This window comes from Talaromyces atroroseus, assembly GCF_001907595.1.
Source record: "Talaromyces atroroseus strain IBT 11181 chromosome Unknown scaffold_0, whole genome shotgun sequence".
Taxonomy (NCBI): domain Eukaryota; kingdom Fungi; phylum Ascomycota; class Eurotiomycetes; order Eurotiales; family Trichocomaceae; genus Talaromyces; species Talaromyces atroroseus.
The window spans coordinates 1,862,851-1,889,024 of record NW_017971432.1 but is presented as its reverse complement, the minus strand read 5'-3'; the positions used below and the strand labels follow the sequence as shown (position 1 = coordinate 1,889,024).

The window sequence follows — 26,174 nt, the reverse complement described above, 5'->3', positions numbered from 1 at the left end:
GCGGCTCGTTTGCCGACAGCGCACCTGCAAAATGGCTGTACACTGCTAGTTATATGTACCACCGAATCCAACGGTCAAGCTATTTGTCGCGTTGATTGTAATTCCATCCTTTCCGTAGTTATAGCACAGCGTTGGGAGTAACCAGCCAATCGAAGACGGGGCCCCGCTAAGATAACGTCAGAGAGCGCGGACCTTAACCTAGTATCTGCGGGGGACCATGGACGACCCCCTCAGCAGAACTGCCTGTCGAGGACAACTGTTCAGAATATTCATTCGGCATTCGACCGCGATCTCGTGGATATACACCGGACGTCCTTAGTGAATTGAATGCGCACTCGTTTAGTACCACATGCTTCCGATTCTCCCGCCCAACATCTCGGAGACCGTGTAGATCTTGCGGCAACGACGAACTGGCCGTTTTACCTGCGTGCATTCTCTTGTCTTTCTACGAACTGTGGTATACGTGCTTGGGACTAAGCGATGATCTGCAGTTATCAAGATGACTACGGATACAGTCGAACCCACGATACGTAAATCCGAGCCGACAAAATCTCAGATAATCGTACCTCAACGGCAGCCGGTAAAGCCGGAAGACATTCACGAGCCCGAGACACAAGAGAAACACCATGTTGTTCCTCCCTCTAAGATCAAAAGCGAGTCAACTAGGGACTCTGCCGAATTTCCCATTGCATCCCTGGGCCGGTCAAGCCGCAATCTGCAGGTGGATGATTTCGAGCTGGTCAAGACACTGGGGACAGGTATGTCAACTCGCGAACGAAAAGTTCGAATGCGGAACTAATCCGATGATCTAGGTACCTTTGCGCGTGTCTGGCTTACACGTTTCAAGAATGAACCCAAAAATGACAATGTCTACGCATTGAAGGTGCTCCGCAAAGCAGATGGTATGAATCTCTCTACGCACCAAAGCAACCGGCTGACGCTATGAATGGATCTAGTCATCAAACTCAAACAAGTTGAGCATGTTCGTAATGAACGAAAAACATTAGCTGCAGTGGCTGGATATCCTTTTATCACAACCTTGGTCACTACATTTGCAGACGATCAGTCTCTGTACATGCTGGTATGTTCGCAAATGCCGTGAATTTAAGAATACATCTTTCTTTTCTCTTCCCATTTGACAAAATATTCATAAAAAGAAAAGCTAACATCATTCAAAGTTGGATTACTGCCCTGGCGGCGAGATCTTCAGTTATTTACGACGTGCACGGACGTTCAGTGAGGCGACGGCTAGATTCTATGCTGCAGAAATCACGATGACCATAGAGTATCTACACAATGCGCAGGGCGTTGCATACCGCGACCTAAAGCCCGAGAATATACTTCTCGATACTAACGGGCACATCAAGTTGGTTGACTTTGGATTTGCAAAGCAAGTGGGTAACCGTGAAACGTATACCCTTTGCGGAACTCCAGATTATTTAGCGCCAGAGGTCATTCACAACAGTGGACATGGCCTTGCTGTGGACTGGTGGGCGCTTGGGGTTTTGATATATGAGTTCTTGGTCGGACAGCCTCCATTCTGGGATCAGAATGTCATGCGGCTGTACGAACAGATTGTCCAAGGCCGTCTTCGCTTTCCACACGGTATGAGCATCGCCGCGAGAGATATCATCTCACAACTGTGCAAAACCGATGTGACGCAGCGCCTAGGCTATATCCAGGGAGGCTCAAAACGAGTCAAGTCTCATCCTTGGTTTGATGGCATTAAATGGGACGACCTCTACCATCGGCGTGTGCAGGGACCCATCCTCCCACGTGTGCAACATGCAGCTGATGCAGCTAACTTTGAGGAATATCCTCCTCCGCCAGATCCTCACCAACTAGAAGTCTATACTACTGACATGAGGGAGAAGTACGAGCCACTTTTTGGTGATTTTTGATTCTCCCTACCTCTTCAACAAACTTTGACTTTCGTTTATGGATATCCTCTTTTTTTTCTTTGAGGTATGATCATCGACCTCTTCCTTGTCCGATTATTACTCACCTACCATGAGCGAATTATACCCATGAAAAAATGAGCTGAACATAATATTTTTTTTTTCATCTTTAACACATATGTACTCTTTTAATGATTCTCATTCTCCGTCTGTTGTTTTTCTTGATTTCTAGGAAGATGTGTCTTGCTCTCAGTGGACCATCATTATCTGAAAACTATATAAGACCGTTACTATACCCATATCCGGATGCTATTGATTCTCACAAAGAAAGGCGTTCATATGAATACGAAATTCCCTATCTTCATGCCTAACTAGCTCCGTGTGTTCCAATGCTATATAATTCAAACCAGATAATGCCGATGAGTCGAAGAGGAAATTCAATGCAATTAGTATATTGTAACACATAAGACATTTCTACATGAGTCTATATAGACAAATTTCGTTCAAACGTCCACATGCAGCACATAGATGTTTGTCCATTTTCTGATACATCAAACATCCAGGACCAATCAATCAACAAGATCTTGACCATCCCACCACCTTAGGGAGAAGTCAAGAAAGAAAGGGGGAAAAAAGATAGTATATCACACCCAAAAAGAACACCATGATAATGCGCTGCTGAGAATAAATCGCCGATCAAAAAAAAAAAAAAAAAAAAAAAAAAGAGGTATTAGATCTTTCTACACGGATGGTTGAAGACAAAACAGGGAGAGCGATATACAATAAACGTCCACACCGAAATGTATATATATACATGTCAATTACATGTGCATATATATGCAAGCCTGTATATTTTAAGTTATTATAGAGAGGTTTCTTTTTGGTTTAAAAAATGCGCTCGTTCGCAGGTTTCCAGGATCCTGAGAAGAAATATTTAGTCTTGCTCAAACATGACAGTAGCGGAGATTAAGGAGTACAAATTACCTTCGAACTGATGGCTGACAAAGGCTAGAGGGTGTTCCAGGCCCCCAGCACCCATCTGATTGACTCCTGGGCTAAAGCTGGTAATTGGAAGAACTGCGACATCACCAACTTTCTTCTGTACAGTCAGATGCGTGAAGTCTGCATATGTGACATTGCGGGGCTCTTCGCTCTGAAAGTATTCGGCATTATTGAAGTAGCGGAACACAGCATCAGTCCAAACTGCAGGACCGGTGAATTCCACTATTGACTTGTCCATCTTAGACATGGTCAGGATGCCCTTTCGCTTCATTCGCAGAGTGTCCTCGACGATAGTGGCCACTATATCGCGAAGAACAGGATGGCCCGGCTTGGCTTGGATAGTCCACTGGCAGAACTGAATTCTTCTCGAGTACCATTTATGCCAATCAGGCCGGTCAGGATCAGCTTCAATTCCAACCACGAGGCCAACCGACAATGGGTCCATATCATCTGGAAGCCAGTCAATAGCCGACTTCAGCGCCTGCGTGTCCATATCTGAATATATTCCTCCACGCGCCAACAAAATCAGGTAGCGAAATAGATCAGCCTTCAAAACCGGTACAGGCATGGAATTGTATGCCTCGACGACTTCAGGAATGGCGCCATAGAGGTATTGGACCAGATGTTCCGCCGACTGGTCCGAGACTACTTCGTGGGCGAAGTCTGGGTTTAGCGAGGTCCATGATTCTTCTAATGAGCGAAGATGGCTTGGGAATGAACGGGAGTCGGGCGAATATTTCCATGTCTGCCATATGTATGCGGGGAACTTGCTGTCGAGATCATACGGATACTGGAACCGTAGGCGTTCCAGAAGTGAGAGGCCTGCGGCGTCTCCAACTGCGACCTGTGATGATGAGGACCTCGCTTGGCCCCTTGCCTGGGGTGGAATGCGCAGTGGCCTCTCATCTTGGTAATGTGCGTCTTGCGCCGAGGTTGAGAAGGACCGGAGAAGTAAGATGACGCTCACGAGCAGCACGAAGACAATAGCGGCGCGACGGACGGGAACGGCAGCCATTTTAGAATTCTTCGCCGGATAGTATCTGTTCGTTATCTGAAGGCTTGCAATAATGAAATCAACGAACTCGCTCCGACCTTATTTGTTCAAGAATACGAACGGCGGGAGTCGTCGTCGCACTCAGACCTTCACAATGAGTGCATAGTCATGTCAGAAATGATGACGATAGCGATAGCAGCAGAAAAGAATATAGAGGATATAGAAGATAGGGCGATGAAAATGGCAGCGTCTGGCAGGATTGCTACCACGGATGTCGTCTGGAGGTTTGGGAAGATTGATTTGGTGTCCGGTAGTTCGGGTGGAGCCGAGTCTTTGCGCGCTTAATAGCGACCAACTGTCACAGGTATCAGTTATGATGCTCGCGTATTCGTTTCGTCAACGTTGACCGGCGCGCTCTAGCGAGTAATTAAGGTAACATCGAATTTTCTCGTTGGAGTACGTATACAACGGTGGCCGCATGCGGGAGTCTGCCATCCTATGTGAAAGCCGCGTCATCCATAAAAATGAGCGTTTCAGGCCACTGTTAGCCGGAGTGCACGTGCGGATGCAGGCGTGTCACGACCCTCGCAGTCGCCTTCCACGGGCCTCCCAGAGAAGCGATAGAAATAAATACAGAATCAAAGTGAAGCAAATGAAGAGAGCGTTGCAAGGAGAAAAAGGCGTTCGTTGCCTGAGGCTTGCAGGTGGTGTAATGGAAGCGGTGAGCTGCATAGACCAATCAGAGAGCCGCGGCATGGCGTGCTTTGGAGAAGCCGCGATGTGCGGGGAGTCTGCGGAGGCTTTTTTCGGGCGTCAGGAAGTTTGAACATGCATCATAGCAATCACCATCTGAATCCCCTCGGTTGCGAAGGATGAACTCTCTCGGAGGCGCCGCGCGTGCAGCATCCTCGAGCTTGCGGACGTCAAGGCTTGCGCAGCATACTGATATCGCATCTCTCATCAAACACAGACCGCAGATATTGTCACCGAAGCAATGCGGTATAATCGGCAACTATAAATCACGTCGCTGGACCCAATCGATTGCAGTCCGCGATCAGCAAACAGACTCGTCGAATCCTGCCATGTCATTTCCTTGTCTTGATGCCCAAGAAGCTAAATCTGCGTCATTATCAGCACGGTCGCTGAGTTCCGGCCCGGAACCCTCATACACTACCGGGAATCACGAGAACTTTCACTGTAAAAAGCCCCTCTTGCTTGATTGGGGCGGTGTGCTTCCTGAATTTGACATTGCTTATGAGACTTGGGGCACCCTAAATGCCGATAAGAGCAATGCAATTCTTCTTCATACCGGTCTCTCTGCGTCGAGTCATGCTCACAGTACACCTTCCAACCCAAAGAATGGCTGGTGGGAAAGGTTTATTGGCCCCGGAGGTCCGTTAGATACGAACAAATTCTATGTTATCTGCACAAACGTGATCGGTGGCTGCTACGGGAGCACAGGTCCTTCATCCACCGACCCGTCAGATTCCAAACGATACGCAACGCGATTTCCTATCTTGACAATCGAGGACATGGTACGGGCACAGTTTAGACTGCTGGACTCACTGGGAATCGAAAAGCTGCACGCGTCAGTTGGTTCCAGTATGGGAGGAATGCAGAGTTTGGCGGCGGGCATACTCTTCCCAGGGAGAATTGGAAAGATAGTCAGCATCAGTGGATGCGCACGCAGCCATCCATACAGTATTGCCATGCGTCATACCCAGCGGCAAGTTCTCATGATGGATCCCAACTGGCAACGAGGCTTCTACTACGATTCGATTCCTCCTCACTCGGGGATGAAACTGGCCCGAGAGATTGCTACTGTCACCTACCGAAGTGGGCCTGAATGGGAGAAGCGATTTGGGAGGAAACGCGCTGATCCCAGCAAACAGCCAGCTCTTTGCCCAGACTTCCTGATTGAGACCTATCTAGATCATGCAGGGGAGAAATTTTGTCTTGAATATGATGCAAACAGCTTGCTATACGTCTCAAAGGCCATGGATCTTTTTGATCTTGGTCGCTCCAACCAAGAAATGACTCGAGAAAGAAGAGAAAGCAGTAAAAATAGCATTGCCAGCGGGAATATCGAGCGAAATGATGCGTCCTGCAGCTTAACCCTGCCAGAGAAACCATATGAAGAGCAACCCTCTGCGGTCGCATCTGTGACACCAATGAATGAGCGAGCAACCGGTGACTTGACGGTAGGACCGCCGCAAGATCTTGTTCTAGGCATGTCTCCATTAAAAGACCACCCCGTCCTTGTGATGGGCGTTGCGAGTGACATTCTCTTCCCAGCGTGGCAGCAGCGAGAGATTGCAGAAACCTTGCGGGCGGCTGGAAATCAGAAAGTTGAGCATGTGGAACTTGGCGAAGACATCTCACTTTTTGGGCACGATACGTTTTTGCTAGATCTCAACAATATCGGAGGGAGAGTTGGCAAGTTTCTGGGTTGAAGGATGCCAGTACCAGATCTATAGGAATTCTCCGCAGAAGTGTCCTGATCATATTAATCGTTTGTATATATAACATAGTTGTATTCTAGCATCGCATCGAAGGCGTTTTTCTTTCCCTTGATGTATATCTCTTTTCTCCTCAATGTATTGATAAATCTAGCAAGGCGATTGCACACTACAAAGCGACGTTTCTGAGCAAATACACAAGGAATAGATGATATACATTTGATCAATGTTACCCTCAGATTAGCTCTCTGGTTCGCATTGGCTTCCAGGCATGGTTATTAATATGAAGCAATACTTTGAGATGCCGGATACCTCGACTTTGGCTTTTGGATACTAAGTCGTCATCACTGGGTAACATGTAAGTGGATGTGTGAAAGGGATAATGATATAAGGAATAGAAAATAGTAGGGAAGATTATGTCGTAAGATTGGAAAATCAAAGTAGATAGTGATTAGTTATAGACATCGACTGAATCCATTAACAACATGAAGAGGATGCTAAAGCCGAGCAATTATATCTGTAAATGATGAGTCGCCGATGGCCCCATGGTATTATTCTTGCAATCGCCACAAGTCATCGAGTTAGTATTTTCTATTTCAACAAAATCAGGGAAACTAGAGGATAATGTAGACATAAAACTTTCCCTAGCCTGTTCAGATTGAAAACTACCTTTGGGTAAAGGCTCGTCAAAGACCTGCTGCACGCGGCTACCTCGAATGAGGCAACACGCGGAGCATCAAGTACCGCAGTACCTTGTCTCCGAGGTGTCCTAAGAATATAGGTCATCATATAAGGCATCACTGGGATTGTTTCGACGCTGTGAGAGTGGCTGAGTAGTGTAACAAAAAAAGAGTACGCAGTTCATGAGACTAAGCAAAAGTCGAAGGTTGAAACTGGACCACCAGCATTAAATGGTCACGCCAACCAACGCATCTGCAAGGTTCATGTCGATAAATAGGCGGTTGGAGTGGTCGACAAGATATATAGAAGAAGCGAGGACAAAAGAAAATATTTAGACTGTATGTGGCTCTCAGATTTCTGTTCACCTGCATCAACCACATTTTGACACGTCTTCTTCCACCGGCCGTGTACGAGACTGGGGATAAAGTCCATGTGGTCACTTTTCCCGGACCAAAGTGTCAAAGGCTCATGTGAAGATTTTCATCACTGAGACGTGCACAGTCTTTTTGAAAAGGTTGTGTGCTCGTGTTGTCGACAAGAGAAGAAGAGAAAGGAACACAAACGATGGGAAGTCGAGAAAAAGGCTAGCCGAGCTGGATTATTGTCGGACCGAGCTATGGGACCAGATCATGTGAGTTTATTGTGCTAAGTTGATCTATTTGAAAGCCGCCAGCGTCATATCAGCACGTGATCAAATTTGCTGTCGTGGTCCTATAGAATGACTTGCAGCGATTGAGTGCATTGAGCAGGTAATTCTCTTTCGAAATCATCACTAGAACCGTTCGTCTGTTCTGCTTCACGATGAACAAACTTGCTAATGTCTCTTGTCATGGCTTATCAAGGTCCTAGGCGTCACACTTCCTCGGATTCGGAATTTTATGGCAAAAACTCGAACGAACAACGCTTGGAAAAAGGAAAGAATAAAGAGAGCATGAGCTCGTGGCTTCAGAGACAGGCTGGCTCTCACAATGTGCAGCTCGCTGCCGCGGCAGTCGTATCTGGAGTTGCTGTTGCCGCAGGCATATTCGGCTTTCAGGCGTTGAAAAGACATGAAGCTGTTGAGCAACTAAAAGCATCGATTCCAGAGATCGATGATCGCCACCATGCAGAAGTCCTTACAGAATTTGGGACCGCTGGCTCTGTACCAGCGCTTAGCAAGGAAGATCTGCGCAGTGCGGCTCTCGCTCGACGGGCACAACAAGGAGACTATGATGATGACCTTATACTCGAACAGCTTGCACGAAACCGTGTTTTTTTGACTGATGAAGGTCTGAAAAAACTTCGCTCGTCTTTTGTAATTGTTGTTGGCTGTGGTGGTGTAGGTTCACATGCTACGACAGCTTTGGCTCGCTCAGGCGTGGCTAAAATACGGCTCATTGACTTCGATCAAGTCACATTATCCTCCTTGAATAGACATGCCCTCGCCACATTGGCAGATGTTGGTACACCTAAGGTCCAGTGCATCCGACGGCGATTGGAACAGATTGTACCATGGGTGCACTTTGATTGTCGAAACGAACTCTTTGGTGCGAGTGCTGCGGACAAACTGCTGGCACCTTGGACTAGTGAAGGGCCGGACGTGCACAAACCTGACTATGTCATAGATTGTATCGACAATATTGATTCGAAAGTTGAGCTGTTACATTATTGCCATCAACATTCTATACCAGTTATCTCATCCATGGGAGCCGGATGCAAATCCGACCCGACACGCATCGGGGTGGCTGATATCTCTGCAAGCATGGAAGATCCGCTGTCTCGCAGCACACGCCGACGTCTGCGTCTACTAGGAGTGAACTCAGGCATTCCAGTAGTATTCTCCACCGAGAAGCCAGGAGCAGGAAAAGCGTCTTTGTTGCCCTTGTCTGAGGAAGAATTTGCGAAGGGGAAGGTTGGCGAACTAGGAGTTTTACCTGACTTTCGAGTTCGCATACTCCCCGTGCTAGGAACAATGCCTGCTGTTTTTGGCTATACCATAGCTAACCATGTTATATGCGACGTTACTGGCTATCCCATTGACTACAGCCTAGCAGCCAAAAACAACAAGCTCATCGACAACATTTTTGCACAGCTCCAAGTTACAATAGAGAGATTGGTCAGAGCAGCAGAGGGTAACAAAACTATCGATGGAATCCGCATTCCCCTTAGCAAAGAAGAGGTTGGATTCGTGGTCGATGAGATTTGGCGCGGACGGAGCGTGATAAGCGGCATGCCAACACGCTTAGCCCTCGTACCATGGCTTCCACCTGCCGCGGGATTCAAGCTCAATCCGCAATGGGAACAAGAAGGTCAACGGTTCATTGCGCTAGACTGGAGGAATTTAGTGTGTATGACGAAGGAAGAAGCTGTGCGACACGAAAGAGAAGTCCTTCAAGGCGGCAAGCCTGTGGACGAGCTGTATGATGAAAGAGTGCTGCAGCTGATTGCAGCACGGTTGAAAGAGGCAGAGATTTATGAACGGTACAGATAGCTGAATCGTGTTTCTTCACCTAGTAGTTCAGGATAATCGAATAGTAGACATATGCTCATAATGTACTATATGAGGCTAACCGTCATTGGAATGATTGGTGCCTGAGGAACTAGCGGGCGGGCCGAGGCAGGCTCTAAAGTCTAATTGGGGCTAGTCCGCCTGCGCCTTCCCAAATCGGCGAAAAGCTTCATCGCGGTTGCATCATAGTCATAGTCATACTCCGAATGAAATTTCACTACAACTCACATTCACTCACTACAACTCGCTACCATGGGCTCTAGACTATTCCCAGGTGACCCAAACAAGGTCATGGTGATCCGGCAGCTCACCCCCGAGATCACTACCTTCAGCGTCCCATTTTCGCGGTTTGGGCTCATCAAGTTCGGCGGAAGAGCTACTCTTGGTAACTACCATACTGCCCACATTCAAAGCCTGCAACTAATATGGCGCAGTAAGGCTTGCCACGGGCAACATGCTCGTTGTCTCTCCTGTGGCGCTTACCGCCGATGTGCAGCAGACCATTGCTTCGCAGCATGGGACGATTAAATACATTGCGGCACCGGACATGGAGCATCATATTCACCTCTCTGCCTGGAAGAAAGCATTCCCTGACGCCGAGGTTATCGCGCCCGAGGGTTTGTACGAGAAGCGACAGGGCCACCCCGACCACAAGAACACTGAATTCAAACATATTCTCACCAAGGCGAACAAACGCGACATCCATATATCGGAGGAGTTCGACCAGGAGTTTGACATTGAATACGTCGATGGGCATGGCAACAAGGAGATTGTCTTCCTGCACAAACCCAGCAAGACCATGATCCAAGCAGACCTGATTTTCAATCTTCCCTCAAACGAACAATACTCTCAAAGTGGCGAATCGCCTACCTCGGGTATCTTCACCAAGCTTTTCACACCGTTGATTTCGGCCAATCCACCCCCTGCGACATGGCACAAGCGCTTTGTGTGGTATATCACGGCCAACGACCGCAAGAGCGTCTCCGAGTCGGTGGCGCGCATCAACACGTGGGATTTTGACCGGGTTATTCCTTGCCATGGTGACGTAATTGAGACTGGGGGTAAGGCGGTGTTCCAAAATGTGTTTGAGTGGTTCCTACAGGGGAAAAAGAAGCGTTAGTTATTGTTGTTATTTTAAATATTACTATTGCATATGTGTTTTTATTTCTTTGGTTGGACACGGAGGATAAATAAAATATGACGTAGGTCGGGAGCGGAGTGCATATGATCGACCACTGCCAAACTACTCAAAGCAAACGCCCTTGCGCCCATCACCACCGACAATGTCTGCGATCAAAATCTCCTGCCTGACTGGTCCACAAGAAGCCTTTTCGCGTCATGCCAAGAGCAAGTTCCGGAACGAGAATGAGGCCAAAGTTGCCTGACGCATGCTTAAATCCCATCCCCTCCCCATGGGATTTCCCTCAACCATAAGAGCCGAGTGACCGAAAGCTCCCAGCAGATCACAATACTACTTGTAACCGAACAAAATGCCTGTCATCTCACGACTCTTTTCTGTTATCCTGCGTGTCGCAGAACTAGCTTGTGCTACCGTCAGTACTGTCCTCTGCCACTGCCCTACGTGCAGTCTCTAAGTCTCTCACAGGTCGTTGCCGGTATCATCGGATACTATCTTCACGAATGGACCAACGACCACCTCGACGCCTGGGCGGAAGGCCGCTGGATTTACACCGAAGTGGTAGCGGGCCTATCTCTTCTACTGGGCCTACTCTGGTTGATACCATTTGCGCATACCTTTTTCATCTGGCCCAGTACGTTTGCTGAATATGAAATGCCCCCTTTCTTCCCTTCTCTTTAGTTCTAACCTTCCATCTCTCTCCCCATCTTAGTTGATATAATTCTCTCGCTCGCTTGGTTCGCCTCATTCGGCCTTTTAGTCAATGCCTTGGGCGACATCAATTGCGGTGGCGCTTTCAGCTGGGGTGGAATCACTCACAATGACATCTGTGGTCGCTGGAGAGCAGCCGAGGCTTTCAGCTTCTTGTCTGCCATTTTCTGGCTTGTGTCTGGTATTCTGGTATGTCGTGAATGCGCCTAGTGCCATATTCAAACTAACATTAACATCCCCTTTCCTAGGGCATTTACTTTGTCTGGCGTGTGGATCGCCGCAGTGCTCGTCGCGGAAACTACGTCTATGGACGGTACCAGGTCTAACCACATCCTGACTGCACTTGATAAGTGAAACACAGATGGAAGCAAGCCGAATACCGATCAAAAGCCTTAACCGGACTTCACAAAGTATGGACATAAAGTGGACGCTTCATGATTACGATTTCTCGATACCCTTCTAGTTTCTATTCTCTCCGCCTTGATGATGCTGAATACCCCTTATTCTTGTTTTGAAATTACGCGATGACTCGCTCTTTCAAGCATTTGATGTTGATTGACCTTTTTATGACACTACCAAGGGGAACTTTACCTATACTACTCTTAGTCTCATTCAATCATTCAATTCGACTAGTCAGTTTCTACTATATTCATTCCATCGTATATAAGACATGTCCCATTGAAATCTAAGCATTAAAACTCCAAACAAACTCCCTTCCTATCAGTCCAGTTTCTCCTCAATCGGGTATTCTGGCCCAAATAAGCTGGGTTGGGCATTGGCCCCGCTCAATCAAATCTGGAGATAGGCCAGGCTCGCTCCCAAGAAACACAAGAACGCAGGTGCCTCGCTGAGGAAAGTGCGGACCTTGTCGATACGGATGAATTTCTTATTGCCCTCATGGACTTTGGTATCTGCTTCAGCTTTATCGTTCAAAATCGGGTCGAGAGCGGCAGAGGCCTTTTTTTCCCCCTGTCAGTTGTGACTTGACAAGTGTGTTTGTGGTAGAAAAATGGCATCGTAAATGACACGGGGAGAAAAAAGAAAGCATACCCAAGGCAAGAAAGCAAAATGCGCCACCGTAAATGCAATACCAGCAGTGTACAGTACGGCAGCAGGTGAATCCGGCGGCGAAGCTTTATATCCCGCAATTCCGCTAACGACACTTCCAATGCGCGAGGACGCCACAGCGAGAAAGCCAGGGAAGAAACATTTGCGCCAGACAGTGCGAACCGCAGCTGGCGAGACACTGGGGTCGGCGAGAGGGCCGAGAAAGATGGTCTCGCAATAGGCAACAACGAGTGCGCTTGTGGAGGTGATGAGGCCAAGCAGTGGGAGAGGCGGGACGAAGGATGAGATGGCCAGAGGCTGGCTCAGAAGAGAGGACATGTTTGCTGTGGGTCAATCGCTGTTTGGATGATGATGATGATGATGTTCCAAACCACAGTAGACACTGGCCCAGGACTTCAATGATTAAATACTGAAAGGCGGAGAAGCCTCGAATGGGGGCTGCTTTCTTCTTTGCAGCTGGTCTTTTGCCATTATTCTTTGTCGGAGTTGCACGCCTGAGTTGCTCCGAGCTCCGAGCAGGAAGTGGTACCTAGGTACATTGACACTGTAGTATAAGGCTGGGTTCAAACGAGGATAGGCAGGTCGTTGTAGTTAGGTATAGAAGAATGTATGTGTTGGTGTTCATATCAGTGCAAGTATTGAAGAAGGTTTTGGTGGTGGAAATCTGACTGTGGCGGTATATAACGCAATTCTTTAGCGCACCACCACTCCTCTTGAACATCCATCCTTCTCTTCTCGAGCATTGCGACCCTAAATAAAGCAATGTATTCATCTCTTATTCAATTCGCAAAAAGGTAGCCCCTTTTAACTCCAACTCAGTTGAACTCCAGCCACGATGCTACACGCAACCCCCAGGGCTCGCAGCAGGAAAGGCTGTCTAACATGTCGGCCGAGAAAGGTAAACACTGCCATGTTATTGCATTCGATCCTTACCACGCTTCAAAACATGGCTTACACTCACTAGGTTAAATGTGACGAGCACGCAGACCGCTGCCAGAATTGCCTTCGTCTGAACCTGGAGTGTTCCTGGCCCACTGTTTCGTCTTTTCAAGACCGGAAGAAATACAGGAAGGCTTGCGAGCGTTGGCGTCATAAAAAGGTGAAGCTTCTACTTCTATTGGTGACCATGGCTACACGAGCTGGATAACAGGCTACTAACAAATGTCATAGCTGAAATGTGGCATGACGGATGGAGTCCAGCAGTGTAATAACTGTGCGCTCGCCAGAGCTGAATGTATCAAGCGTGACCCTGCAGAGCCTCATCGACCATTGCCTGCATCATCCAGAAGAAGAGATCCGAGCTATTTTACTTCCTTTGCTGGGCTCCCTTCTCGACCGGAGATACTCCGTATTCTCCGGGCGTACTTCAATGGACCGCATCATTTCTGTCTCTATACATTCGTTCATCCTCCCACTTTTATGCAGATGCTCGACAATGATCTCATCCCTCGCTGTCTTCTACTCATTGTTCTAGCCACGGGATTACGGTGCGTAGATCCAGACTCTGCCCTGCCCGATCTTTAGCTAGCGCTCCCCGATGGCTTATCAGCAAAGGGCGCAAAGAAGATGCTATTCGCACTTTAGAGAATGTTCGTCCAAAGGAAGATGGAGGTTCGTAATTCACTCTTGATTCCTTTCCGCATTCCTTTCACCACATCTTATTCCTCAGTTGAAGTGGAGAGAGAGCTAACTAAGCGTCTAATAGCTCCTGGCAGTTGTAAAGAGGAGGCAGATGCCATACAAGAGGCTCTCGAGACAAGGAAGGAGCAGGGTCCTTGGATAGATCTTTTCGTCATCTTTTCAATTCTCCATCCGAAACTCGGACCTCAAATACCCCTTATCTGCAATCATTAATATCTTTTCACTTTTTCTTCAACTCCAGAAAGGCACAAATCTTCGTCGAACATCTATTGCTATAATGGTTTTCGTCTTTCAGCAATTCACGGGACAGATATTTGTTTCTCAATGTGAGTCATTTGACATATTCGTACCTGTGTTGCACAGAACAGCTAACAAACTCGAAAAGACTCCCCTCGCTTCTACAAAGCGGTTGGGCTTTCGGCTCACGCTTTCGAGTACAACATCATATCTGCTGTTGTAGCATGGGTTGGAGTTCTCATCGGAATGCCTCTAAGCGATCTAGCCGGACGCCGTGATCTTCTCATCTGGGGAGCCGTTTTGCAAGGAATATTTCTTTTCGCTATGGCTGGAGTCGGTACAAAGAGTAACTATACGACCCCTGACGCCAACGGCCTCGTTGCATCGGTCATGTTGTTCAATTTTTTTTTCGCCATGTGCGGGTTTCAATTGATCTACGAATTCCCATCATTGATTGATGTCACTAACAAAGCGACTTATTCAGGACTTGGGCTCCAATTGCCTACGTCGTGAGTTCATCTTGCATTTGCCACTAAATAATACAATGAACCTTTCCTGCTCATTTCAAATTTTTCGTGGCAGGTTGCATCTGAAATTGGAACAGCACGCCTTGGAGAGAAGACAATGGCTTTCACTAGCACAGTAAAGTATGGCTCCGTATTTCTGGTTGGGATTCCCGACTTCTTTTCTGACTAGGGAACATCATTATAGCGTGGTCGCGGCCTTCATAGTTGCATTTTGTGTACCTTATCTACTCGATGGCATCGAGGCTAATATCGGCTGGGTCTTTGGCGCCCTCAGTTTTATTGCTGCTATTTATTCTTATTTTTGTGTTCCCGAAGTTAAGGTGAGTACCTACACTCAATTAACTTTCCTGTTCAATATACTTGCTGAGGTATTGACCTCGCTACTCGTAGAATCAGGCTCGAGGAACTAGACTAATTATTCGAGGTGAGTTTTTGCACAGTGAAAGGAGCTCTATTTCTTAACTACGGCCATTAATCAAGGTTTCTTCTCTATCCACAGAATCGGAAAATTCGCAAGCACCCAAACCCATGGAGCTGGTAGAGTGTATGTTTCACAGCCCCTGTCATGCAGATATATTATATGTCATTGTATGCCAAGGGGAATTTCTCTATGCATGGATATGATAATTGTTAATTGATGCAAAAACAGAATCGCGGAAATTGAAAATCGAGTTACGTTGCGCACGGGAGCTTATCATGGCAACAATGGAGGCAGCGAGGCCAGCAGTAGCTCAGCGAGACAAGAAATTGGTTTCAACGCTGCAAATGGAAGCGATAGTGATGTGGAGGATGTTAAGCATTCAGCTGGAGTATAGACCACCGCGTCGGATTTATAATAAGTGTACAATGTATGGCACACCCCGGAATACTGGCATTGGGAAATATAAGCTACGTCTGTATCTTATATCTGTATTTTCCGTCGCACCTACGAACCCGACTGTCATGGTGTACCACAGTGACGTCAGTCGGCTAACAACTGCTCTGAGCACGTAAAAGACCAAATCAATATAACGAAATTGACAAGAATGCTACGTACGAAAGCTGCTGATGAAGCCATATAAGCGTGCTGCCATGTTGGATGCTTGTCTTTGATTGGCTACAAGCAGGACTATAGACTCATCCAATCACAAGCCAGCTGATGGAGTATGTGCTTTACGCCTTCAACTCTAAAACAACCTCATCTCTCTGCAGTGGACTAAAATATTGGAGAAGCCCTCAAGTAATTTGCTTGGTCACCTTGCATGCGCATATAATATTTTCGAGGTAAACTACAACTTCCACTATAGCTGGTCGTTGCAGACCAAGTATACAAGCATCCTGATTGGGCTAAATCTTTAGCCCGGCATTTTCAGTCTCCGCGGGCGCCGGCCCTTTTTGGCTACTTCATAAACTATGGAAGCGCGTGTATGTATTATTATCACAGGATGTATGTCTAGGTGGATATAAAAAATATGACCGCCATCGATAGAGTTGCCAATCATCCAGGCTCCAGCGACGATAAGGTGCTCGCCGAGACGGAATCAGTGCCATTAGAAGACCTCGAATCTGGCAGGGACAGCCCAGTGAATGTTGATGTTGACGGCCACGAACCAGGTCGTTCCGAGGATTCTCTAGACTTTTCTGAACACGACGTCGACCATGGTCTCCTAGGTGGTCGCAGCAGTCGAAGCCCATACCCAGGAAATCATACACAACGGAGCACAGCTTCAGGTTGGCTTGGATGGGCGGGCGCTTTTCTTAGGGGCCCGGAGCCTCCGCGCAAACATCGCATCACGCCATTCTTTGAGGGCTTTCAAACTGCGCCGATCCGCATAGTCAGACGACTACTTCCGACTGTCAAATCAAAGATTCTGGCTTTGATCGCGTTACATGCCCTGTGGGCGTTGATATTTTTGACGGTTCTGAACTGGTCGGTCGTTGGCCCCGAGATCCCTGGATACGGAATGCCGAATCGACTTTCATGCGGGTCGAGGCTGTGGTACGTGGTAGTGTCATGGTACCTTCTACTAATATTTCTGAAACTAACGTGGACAAATCTAGGCATAATGGTACCCTCTGTGGTATCAATGGTGACGCATGCCGTCCTTTTGACGACCAGGCGTTTGCCTTCAGATGTCCCGCCGGGTGCCTTGACACCATCCTCCTGGAGCCATATACTGTGGGCGACCAGGAAATAAATTATAAGCCCCTGGTGGTTGGTGGCGCACCGGGTTCCGAAGATACGACTGCTTATTATCGAGGTGATTCCTTCATCTGTTCCGCCGCAATCCATGCTGGTATCATCAACACTGCTGCCGGAGGATGCGGGATTCTTCGACGCACAGGCGAGAGAAACGAATTTAATTCTGTAGAGAGAAACGGCATCTCTAGCATTTCCTTCAATTCTTCTTTCCCACTCTCGTATGTTCTCGAGAAGGAGATGGCTGCTGTGTGCCGTGATCCGCGATGGCTGCTCTTTGCCATGTCTGTCTTCTTCACATCCATCGTCTCACTGTGCACTACCTCGCCGGCTGTGTTCTACGTCTCTGTTTGGTTCATATCATGGTTCCAAGTCGCACTGGCATCCGATCCCCCTTTCTCCTCAGATTACCTCGAGGTCGTTTCGACTGGTATGGGCCGTTTACTACCGGCCGCTTTTGTCGGCTGGGCCATATTCTATTTCTGTGTTCAGGATACTCTGCGGGGTCTCACTGCTCAATGTGAAAAGACCGTTCTATGGCTCGGCCCATTCTGGGTTGGCGCTTTGAATACCGATACTTTTGACCGGATCCCAATATCGCGGTTGACTCCGCACGACATTCAGCAACAACCGGGCGCTATACCTGCATTGATTATCATTGTGTCCGTCATTGTGTTTATCGTGGTCTCACAGGCCTGGGCTATCTGGTCTGCAGGAAAGCTGCCTCGGTACCTGGTAATATATGGCAGTATGGTAGGCGCGTTATTGGTCATGGTTGTCATACCTCAGCTTAACCTCCGTATTCATCATTATATCCTCGCGCTTCTATTCCTTCCTGGGACTGCACTGCAAACTCGGCCGAGTCTCGTCTATCAAGGCTTGCTTGTGGGCCTTTTTATTAACGGCATCGCTCGCTGGGGGTTTGATAGCATTTTACAAACTCCGACTGCTCTACTTGGAGATGCCCAGCTAGGCAGTCCCCTACCAAACGTCACTCCTCCTATTGTTGAAGCTGCAGGAGACAGCCTTACATTTCTGCTATCAGCCCTCCCAACCGATGTCTCCGGTATCGCCGTGTTAGTCAACGATGTTCTACGCACGCATTTATACCGTGCTTCCCCCGCACAAAAAAGTGCCAATATAGAAGAAACAACAGATTTGTCCTTCGAATGGACGCGCTTAAGTCCAAGACACACAGAGTATTTTAGATTTGCGTATATCAAGACCGGTGCACTGGGGGGCGTGTGGTACGATGACTTTACAAAGGCCGGTGTCTGGAAAGAAGATGGGGATTGGGTTCATATGCCTCCGGGGCCGAGCCGTTGATAGTTTGTCCTCGATGAAAATTGGGGACTTGATCATTGTTAGAGACTTGTTGTGTTCATCTTTATTACCAAAACCTATCGCTATTATTCGGAAAAAAAATATGAGAGATTCGTTATGATACACAATGTTGTACTTTGCAAGGCAATTGAGAATCAAAATCCTTAGTCAGAAAATAATTGAATTACAAGTTGCGTTACTTGGTATATTCATGCTGCATTATCACCGATTACTTGGGTATCATCATGTTATGTGACATGCACTCACGAAATGGCTTCAACAGCCTCAATAGGGCTTTCCACATATAAGCCCATAAACCCCAATCCTAAACCCAAACCGGCAAAATAAACGCGTGGACGAAAACGATTTTTTTTAAAAAAAAAGGCGAGACGAATCATTCCAAGAGGAGAGAAAAAAGAGATACCGAAACAGGTCATGACAACACCATAATCACGATTTCACATATTCGTTGCATTTCACTTGCACAACTTCATTCTTTCCACCGTCCTCGATGACAAGCGCACTCAGTTTACGGCCGTAAACGCATCCGGAGTCCAGACCTTTGGTATACTGGCGTATGTTGAGCGATGTAGAGGCATCATGTCCATATACTACAGTCATAGTGGGGACGGGTGAAGAGTCGATTCGCTCTTGTCCTGTTACTAGAAGCTTGTGGTATTGGTTGAATAGCTAGCGAGATGGCTTAGTATGAATTTCTCTGACCCTTCTTCTACATTCTTTTCCAGGAGGTTAATAACGATAGGAAAGGGGCTTACTTTGAACCACGGCATGCCTTCTTTGCCCGAGCTTGGAACATGAGTCTCCAAATCAATAGTTCGCATGGACATAACACTCGTCAATTCTTGCCTCTCAAGCGGCACGCCAGGGACCAGTCCGCCGTGAACAACAACGACGTCACCCATACCGGTGACCGATCCAAGCTTCAACATCACTGGGCATTCTTGCAGCCACGCTGCCTGTTCGTCACTCAATTCTCTGGCTATTTTTCGCTCAGCCACATCGGACTGGGCAGTTTCATTCCTATCGACGGATTCTGGTGATAAGATATTGCGAAGTTTCATCTCTGATCGCAAAAGCAAGATACGGTCTTCATGATTACCTCGGACGCATGAAGCTCCCAATTCACGAGCGATGTCCACGACACCAGCACTCGCAGGACCTTTGCTGATCATATCGCCAGTGAATATTAGATGATCTCCGGCGGTCTGATCGAACGAAACTTTCTTCAATAGTCGTTCCACTAAGGCATATAAGTCAGCCGATGGTCTCTCTATGCTTTCTCGTTCAACTCGTTCAATACTGCTTTAGCCAGGTAATAACTTACACTCATATTGGCAGCCATGTACATCGCCAACAATGAGTAGGCGCCGCCGTCCAGACTGGCGGCGACTACTTTTCTCAAGGCGTGGCAGGAAGTCTGGACTAAGAGTTCTCATTGTCACGATATCGGCAAATTCCGGTCGCAAGTTTGTCCCATACCAGCCACCAACTTTATCCATAGCCGCAACATCCAGCGATTCGATTATAACTTTGCGTTCTTCTAGCATTGGTTGCAGGAAAAAGTCCCATCCTACGTAAGCGAACACCACCAGGACAGCGTATACGACCATATACCGTCGAAACCGCGGCGCCGTTACGATGGACAGGATAAATGCCATCCACGAATATCGATGCCGGTCAAATGAAGTATTCGACGTAGTGGAAAGCGAGCGGCCTCTTGATGAGCGGGAGGTATCCCATTTGTTCGTGACGTAATTGATCAATGGATATTTGGGGGAAATGCCCCGTGGGAAGCTTTGGAAAAACGCGTTTTGAGAGGGGCTATGCAGTGTCTCGTCATCATTGCTACTCGACACGCTGATGTTGTCCATGTTCAAGTCAAGGCTGCGTGGGGGTTTAGAAGACCAGACGCCTGCTCGGGTTCTGTCGCCAGTCATAATTGCGGATCAAACGGTAAGGCTTCTGGATCCCTATGCTGTTCATAGGTCACATCGTCTAGTCCGCTTATATGAGCACATGCCCTTCGAAGAAGAGACGGAGATTATTTGGAGTTGTTCGTGTCGTTCACGTTGACCATGCGATCCTAGAGGACCCCTTCCAGACCCACATCTCCTTTATCTAGCCAATCATCTGCGTCACCCCGTTTCCGGGGTATTACAGTAGAACCCGACTATAACTAGTTAACGAACGGAAGGCCTCTCTTTGTTAGGCAATGCCAGCATTCTTGGCCTGCCGTTAGTTATAGCCAGACACATGAGACGAGATGCTTCTTTGTAACCATCGCAACAATTAGCACCTACTACTATTTTCTGCTGATTGTACTTGGAATATTATATACGTAGAGTCACTAAAATCGGTAGTGCAGGCTGGTGTTGAGCAGATACTAGCACCATGTTGGAAGTATAGACACCCACACACTGAGTATCGCTCAGCAGATTTATAATATTGGCATTCTGACAGGCCCTGGTCTATGCTTCAGTTGTGTTGGCTTTGGCATGGCTGAAGCTCCTAAGACCTGGACTGGCTCTTTGTCGCATATCAGCAATAACTTGATGTCCATTGCGTGCAGCCAACGACAATGCTGTCTCGCCATTGCCATCTTTGTCCTCTGACTCAAGGCCTCTGGTGAGAAGTAGTTCGACGACATGCTCTTTGATTGCCTTCTCTAACTTCCATGAATAGTGATATAATCAATTAAGAGCAGTGCAATGCCATCAAAAATTTGAATGGGGGTATCAATTGAAATTACAAAGCCATTTCCTCCTCCGTGTCCAAATCCACTTCCTGCAAATCCGAGTCAAGTAGAGTATGCACAAAACAGATTCACTCAGTTGTACCAACCGTGTTGATTTTGCCTTTGGTAAACCTCGTCGTCACGGTGCGGTATAATAGACTCCTTGATGTTAAAACTGTCGATCAGATCTTGCCACAGTTCGAAATCGAGACTAAAGATAATCTGATGTTTCTCAATGCCCCTTCCCTGCGCCTCGCTTGGGGGGTATGGTCTCGCTGATTCTACAGTAATTAACATGTGAGATAGCTTCTTTCAAAATTAAAGGAGCAAAAAATAACAACAGAGGCCATAATCTTACGCAGTGTGGGAAGCCCCCGGCTATCTTGCGAAACCCCAATATTGCCATCCCTTATAAGGAAACTTATATAGAATAGGTTCTCAACGCTCTGTCCAAAAGATCTGGGGTTGATGCAAAACCGGAAAAGCGGGATGCCTCCATCGTCAGCAATACTGTGCTTGTCCATAACCCGCTGAATCTCCTCTTGGGGTGGATCTTCTGCGGATGTACTCAATTCGTTATTAACAGCAGCCATACTCTCTTCCTGCTTATCTCTCAAGAGTTTGTTGATGCTAGAGCACATAGCAGTCAGGTTTGATGTCTCCTGTGTATCTAGGTCTTCCTCTCTTAGATCTTGCGGTTGTATTACCCGTGACGTGTCAATCCGGTTCGCCGCCCTATGCTGCGTGAGTTGTCGCGTTCGTTTCTCGATAGACAATGGACCTAGGAGAAACCCAGACAGTGAAGGGCGTGCATTGTGTGGAAAGCAGGCAGCCCGACCCAGCCAATCCCAGTTTAACGTATCGTCGACATCATCTCCATCACTCTCATTACCATTGTTTCGGTTTTGCGCGCGGCGTTGTGTACTAGATGGAATGGTTGACGAGTCATTCACCGGGCCACGGGACATGAATGACATGCATTTCGAAACAAACTCATCCACATCTATACCAGTGGTTGCACCACCCAAGGCAAGCTGTGCCGATTTTTTGTAAGATAAATCAGCCGCATTAACCAAAAGCTGAGAATCGACAGTCGCGTCCGATGTTTGTTTCACACGAGTGAAAAGTTCGTTTGCTTTCTGAATGGTATTGATAATACCCTTGTTTCCCGCTTGAAGATACTCGTTTCTATAATCTTCGCTCAAGGGTAAGCACCCCAAAAGTAACCATCGCGGAGAAGCACCGCCTTACCATTCAAATCACGGGTCAGATCTCTAAGGCTTTTCCGGATCTCCCGACGCTCGCCAACATCTTGATCAGGGTCGTAGTAGTCGGTAACGGGACGTTGAGAGGTGCGCGGCTGGTATTGCGAGGACTGGGTGGATTCTGCATTTGTTTGCAGGTCAGCGAGTCGTCTTCGCTTGCTGTTTGATGCTGACGCATTCGAGGCGGGATTATTTGCGGCGGAAGACATTGCGTAGTCGCTTTTCCTCTTCGCGACTTTTCGACGACCGTGATTATAATTCTCCTTATCAGACGAGGTTGCAGATAGACTGTCTTCGGAGGATGATGAATGAGGCTGCTCGTTGTCAGGATAATTTTGAGAATGTCTGATAGGAGCCATGTTTGCGCAATGTTCTCTGAAGCGGAAGAAATTCACTCTAAAATGCGGCGCTGCACTTGCGTCGTCCTATGTAGTCATTATGAAACCTTGCTGGGCTAGCGAGAATGGATGAGGGAATAAAAAGCGATGACCAGGAACAGTGAAGTACGGCGTAGTCCCAAGCAAAACAAAGTACGGGGGAATAAACGTGAAAAACAGACGTCAGTAAGAATTGAAGCGCGTTTCGACGCGATTTCTTCCTAATTGAGGACTACGGATCATGTGATTAGACTGTCGTGGTTAGCTGGCAGGCTATACATAGTGTACCGCTTTCTGTTTTAGGCTATATTGGAACCTCCAACAACAATCAGCGCATTTGATGCGCAGGCCATGACATACAGTTACCTCTACACTCATCGACACATCTTTTGTGATGGACGGAGTCCCTAGAGAAAGCTCAGGCGTTCGATGAAATGGAAGCCTTCACGTTTGCGACCTCCACTCAGGTCGACTTTCCCGTGCACGTCAAGATGTAAGACGCCAATCCTTGAGGATGTCAAACACGATACTAACCATTGTAAAGCGGTGCTCTGGAAGGGAAACAAAAACCTGTACCGTTCTCTACTCTCCTTAAAGACCCGGAGTTGCGACATCTGGGATCCAACCAAAGCCCCGTGTCCGATCTCTTCGTAACAGTTCAGCTATGGTCCGATTCGAAGCCTCTCGGCGTTCCTATGCAAACATCTTACAAATCCTTCAAGACAACTCGCACATGGAACGAATGGCTACAGATGCCTCTTTGTATAAAGGATGCCCCGTTACGATCTCAGTTGGCCATCACAGTATGGGATCTTTCGCCGCTGGATAAGGATGCCTCGAACGGCCATGGCGTTCCCTTCGGCGGCACTACAATATCGCTTTTTGACAACGATCAAAAGCTGCGGATGGGAAGACAAAAGTGCAAGATCTATAGGAATAAAGCTGCGGATGGCTTTTCTTCGACCACAACTCCGTCAACGCCCCCCGCTCAACGGCGCAGGACGAACGGCACTCTTCAACTTAATCAAACATTTGAAGAAGCCGAGCTTGAGCGTATTGAAGGCCTGATAAAAAAACATGAGATGGGGGATATCGCACGTATAGACTGGCTGGACCAGCTTGTGTTTCGTCAACTGGAGAAAATAAAAATTAGTGCGGAAGAAGCAGCCAGAAAAAGAGCTACCATACTACAAGCTGCCAAGAAAACAGACCGCAGGAAGTCAAAGGGCGGAAATGAAGATGAATCTGATACAGAAGAGTTTGATGAAGAAAACTTTGTATTGTATATCGATTTTCCGCGGTTTGATCACCCCATTGTTTGGGCCGATTACGAGTATCCTCCTCCACCTGTTTCATCATATCCTCAGCATGCACATAATAGTCATTCCGCCACCCTCAAATCACCACCAGAGGTGCGTCTAGGGCCAGGGATTGAAGGCGCTGATGATGCAGGAGATTATCGAATCATCAGAATATATGACCCGGAAGTTGGGCAGACCGGGAACCCTTGCGAAGACAAGCACAGAAGACTTGTCCGCAGTCATCGAACCGGAATCATGGACCGCGATCTCAAACCAAACCCCAAGATTCGCGATGAACTGAATCTGATTATGTCCTATGGACCCACGCATGAATTGACGGCAGAGGAGAAGGATCTTATCTGGCGGTTCAGATACTATCTAACCCGCGACAAGAAAGCTCTGACAAAATTCATAAAATCTGTAAATTGGAGGGATTCTGGGGAGACTCGACAAGCAATGGAAATTTTACCTAAGTGGACCGAGATTGATGTGGACGACGCATTGGAATTACTGGGACCCACCTTCGACAATGCTACAGTTCGTGCCTACGCCGTGGAGCGTTTACGGAAGGCAGGGGACGATGAGCTTCTCCTATATCTTTTGCAACTCGTCCAAGCCTTAAAGTTCGAGAATGCACCCGAGGAGAGCGCAGAAGATGTTGCACACGACTCGTCTCTCGCAAATTTCCTAATCGCTAGAGCTGCGAACAATTTTGTATTGGGAAACTACCTTCATTGGTACCTCATGGTTGAATGTGACGACACAGGTATCACAAATGTAGCATCCCATCGACGCCTGTTCGCTCGCGTGGAGTTTTACTTTATGTCAGAGTTGGAAAGGGTCCACCTCGAGCATCGAAAGACTTTGCTGCGGCAGGGCGAACTGATTACTGTCTTGACTCGCATTGCAAAAGAAACACGTTTATCGCGGGAGAATCGTGAGGTGAAGATCGAGAAGTTGAAGAAATACCTCAAGGACCCCAAAAACGAGATCATCAATATAGACCCGCCTTTGCCTCTACCCTTAGACCCAAATGTTACCATAACGGGTTGCTTTCCTGAAGATTCCAACGTCTTCAAATCCTCACTCTCTCCACTGCTCATCAACTTCAAAACCTCGGACGGCCGCAAATACCCTATTCATTTCAAAGTTGGCGATGATCTCCGTCAAGACCAACTAGTCATCCAAATCATTACGTTGATGGATCAATTGCTACAAAAAGAGAATTTGGATCTGAAGCTTACTCCATATCGTATCCTGGCAACGGGCTCAACTGCTGGAGCCGCACAGTTCGTGCCTTCCACTTCTCTTTCAGCAGCATCAGCAAAATATAAAGGTTCTATACTCGCGTATCTCAGGGCCAACAACCCTGACGAGTCGGAACCACTTGGTGTTCGTAAAGAAACAATGGACATCTATATCAAATCTTGTGCCGGCTATTGTGTTGTCACGTACCTCCTTGGTGTGGGAGACCGCCACCTTGAGAATCTCCTTTTGGCACCAGATGGCCATTTTTTCCATGTCGACTTTGGTTTCATCCTCGGCCGAGACCCTAAACCCTTTGCGCCCATGATGAAACTCTGTAAAGAGATGGTTGAGGGTATGGGGGGAGCTAATTCCCCACACTACCTACAATTCAAACATCACTGCTTTACGGCTTATACCACTCTTCGCAAGTCGGCAAACCTCATCCTCAATCTGTTCAGCCTTATGGTTGATGCCAACATTCCAGATATTAGAGTTGAGCCGGATAAAGCCGTGCTCAAGGTGAAGGAACGATTCCACTTGGAACTCAGTGAAGAAGAGGCCATAAGACATTTTGAGCAATTGATCTCTGACAGTGTAAACGCTATTTTTGGTGTTGTTATTGATCGGCTGCACGACTTCGTGCAAGGGTGGAGGACCTAATACCCTATATCGACGCTCTCAAAATAACCCTATGTATAGAAATGATTAGTAACATGGGTTTTCAATTCATCTTCAATCGCGTAATTGACTACCACATGTGGCTGTCTTCCTACAACGCACCAACCGATAAACTCATTGTCACGTTCATTTACAGCCAGATACGGAGAAAGTTTACTGAGCAGAATTTTCCGGTAATTATATATCGGCATTTATTTAATTATT

The 26,174-nt window shown here is 47.4% G+C and overlaps 11 protein-coding genes across 11 annotated transcripts; 7 read left to right on the top strand and 4 right to left on the bottom strand.

Annotated features, from left to right (window-relative positions):
• Positions 1–499: 499 nt before the first annotated feature.
• Positions 500–1,901, top strand: UA08_00666 (hypothetical protein; the record flags this gene model as incomplete). The annotated part of the gene is made up of 4 exons (XM_020260497.1): positions 500–758; positions 813–902; positions 957–1,081; positions 1,179–1,901. 4 exons carry the CDS (start codon positions 500–502, stop codon positions 1,899–1,901), a joined length of 1,197 nt encoding a protein of 398 aa, XP_020124656.1.
• A 931-nt stretch (positions 1,902–2,832) lies between these two features.
• Positions 2,833–3,915, bottom strand: UA08_00665 (hypothetical protein; the record flags this gene model as incomplete). The annotated part of the gene is made up of 1 exon (XM_020260496.1): positions 2,833–3,915. One exon carries the CDS (start codon positions 3,913–3,915, stop codon positions 2,833–2,835), a length of 1,083 nt encoding a protein of 360 aa, XP_020124653.1.
• Positions 3,916–4,766: 851 nt separating this feature from the next.
• Positions 4,767–6,347, top strand: UA08_00664 (putative serine-O-acetyltransferase cys2; the record flags this gene model as incomplete). The annotated part of the gene is made up of 1 exon (XM_020260495.1): positions 4,767–6,347. The coding sequence occupies one exon, from the start codon at positions 4,767–4,769 to the stop codon at positions 6,345–6,347; it is 1,581 nt and encodes a 526-aa protein (XP_020124654.1).
• Positions 6,348–7,863: 1,516 nt separating this feature from the next.
• On the top strand, positions 7,864–10,642 carry UA08_00663 (hypothetical protein; the record flags this gene model as incomplete). Its single annotated transcript, XM_020260494.1, has 3 exons — positions 7,864–9,494; positions 9,786–9,907; positions 9,957–10,642. 3 exons carry the CDS (start codon positions 7,864–7,866, stop codon positions 10,640–10,642), a joined length of 2,439 nt encoding a protein of 812 aa, XP_020124659.1.
• A 370-nt stretch (positions 10,643–11,012) lies between these two features.
• UA08_00662 (hypothetical protein) lies at positions 11,013–11,697 on the top strand (the record flags this gene model as incomplete). The annotated part of the gene is made up of 4 exons (XM_020260493.1): positions 11,013–11,075; positions 11,129–11,294; positions 11,373–11,560; positions 11,620–11,697. The coding sequence occupies 4 exons, from the start codon at positions 11,013–11,015 to the stop codon at positions 11,695–11,697; spliced, it is 495 nt and encodes a 164-aa protein (XP_020124660.1).
• A 463-nt stretch (positions 11,698–12,160) lies between these two features.
• On the bottom strand, positions 12,161–12,757 carry UA08_00661 (hypothetical protein; the record flags this gene model as incomplete). Its single annotated transcript, XM_020260492.1, has 2 exons — positions 12,161–12,340; positions 12,422–12,757. 2 exons carry the CDS (start codon positions 12,755–12,757, stop codon positions 12,161–12,163), a joined length of 516 nt encoding a protein of 171 aa, XP_020124657.1.
• A 1,600-nt stretch (positions 12,758–14,357) lies between these two features.
• Positions 14,358–15,659, top strand: UA08_00660 (hypothetical protein; the record flags this gene model as incomplete). Its single annotated transcript, XM_020260491.1, has 6 exons — positions 14,358–14,406; positions 14,466–14,826; positions 15,029–15,164; positions 15,235–15,268; positions 15,325–15,388; positions 15,494–15,659. The coding sequence occupies 6 exons, from the start codon at positions 14,358–14,360 to the stop codon at positions 15,657–15,659; spliced, it is 810 nt and encodes a 269-aa protein (XP_020124658.1).
• Positions 15,660–16,295: 636 nt separating this feature from the next.
• Positions 16,296–18,349, top strand: UA08_00659 (hypothetical protein; the record flags this gene model as incomplete). Its single annotated transcript, XM_020260489.1, has 2 exons — positions 16,296–16,822; positions 16,885–18,349. The coding sequence occupies 2 exons, from the start codon at positions 16,296–16,298 to the stop codon at positions 18,347–18,349; spliced, it is 1,992 nt and encodes a 663-aa protein (XP_020124118.1).
• Positions 18,350–18,796: 447 nt separating this feature from the next.
• On the bottom strand, positions 18,797–20,304 carry UA08_00658 (hypothetical protein; the record flags this gene model as incomplete). Its single annotated transcript, XM_020260488.1, has 3 exons — positions 18,797–19,036; positions 19,123–19,607; positions 19,692–20,304. 3 exons carry the CDS (start codon positions 20,302–20,304, stop codon positions 18,797–18,799), a joined length of 1,338 nt encoding a protein of 445 aa, XP_020124117.1.
• A 531-nt stretch (positions 20,305–20,835) lies between these two features.
• UA08_00657 (hypothetical protein) lies at positions 20,836–22,725 on the bottom strand (the record flags this gene model as incomplete). The annotated part of the gene is made up of 5 exons (XM_020260487.1): positions 20,836–21,036; positions 21,117–21,151; positions 21,209–21,382; positions 21,460–22,296; positions 22,353–22,725. 5 exons carry the CDS (start codon positions 22,723–22,725, stop codon positions 20,836–20,838), a joined length of 1,620 nt encoding a protein of 539 aa, XP_020124826.1.
• A 452-nt stretch (positions 22,726–23,177) lies between these two features.
• UA08_00656 (hypothetical protein) lies at positions 23,178–25,952 on the top strand (the record flags this gene model as incomplete). The annotated part of the gene is made up of 2 exons (XM_020260486.1): positions 23,178–23,236; positions 23,288–25,952. The coding sequence occupies 2 exons, from the start codon at positions 23,178–23,180 to the stop codon at positions 25,950–25,952; spliced, it is 2,724 nt and encodes a 907-aa protein (XP_020124825.1).
• Between the last annotated feature and the right edge of the window lie 222 nt (positions 25,953–26,174).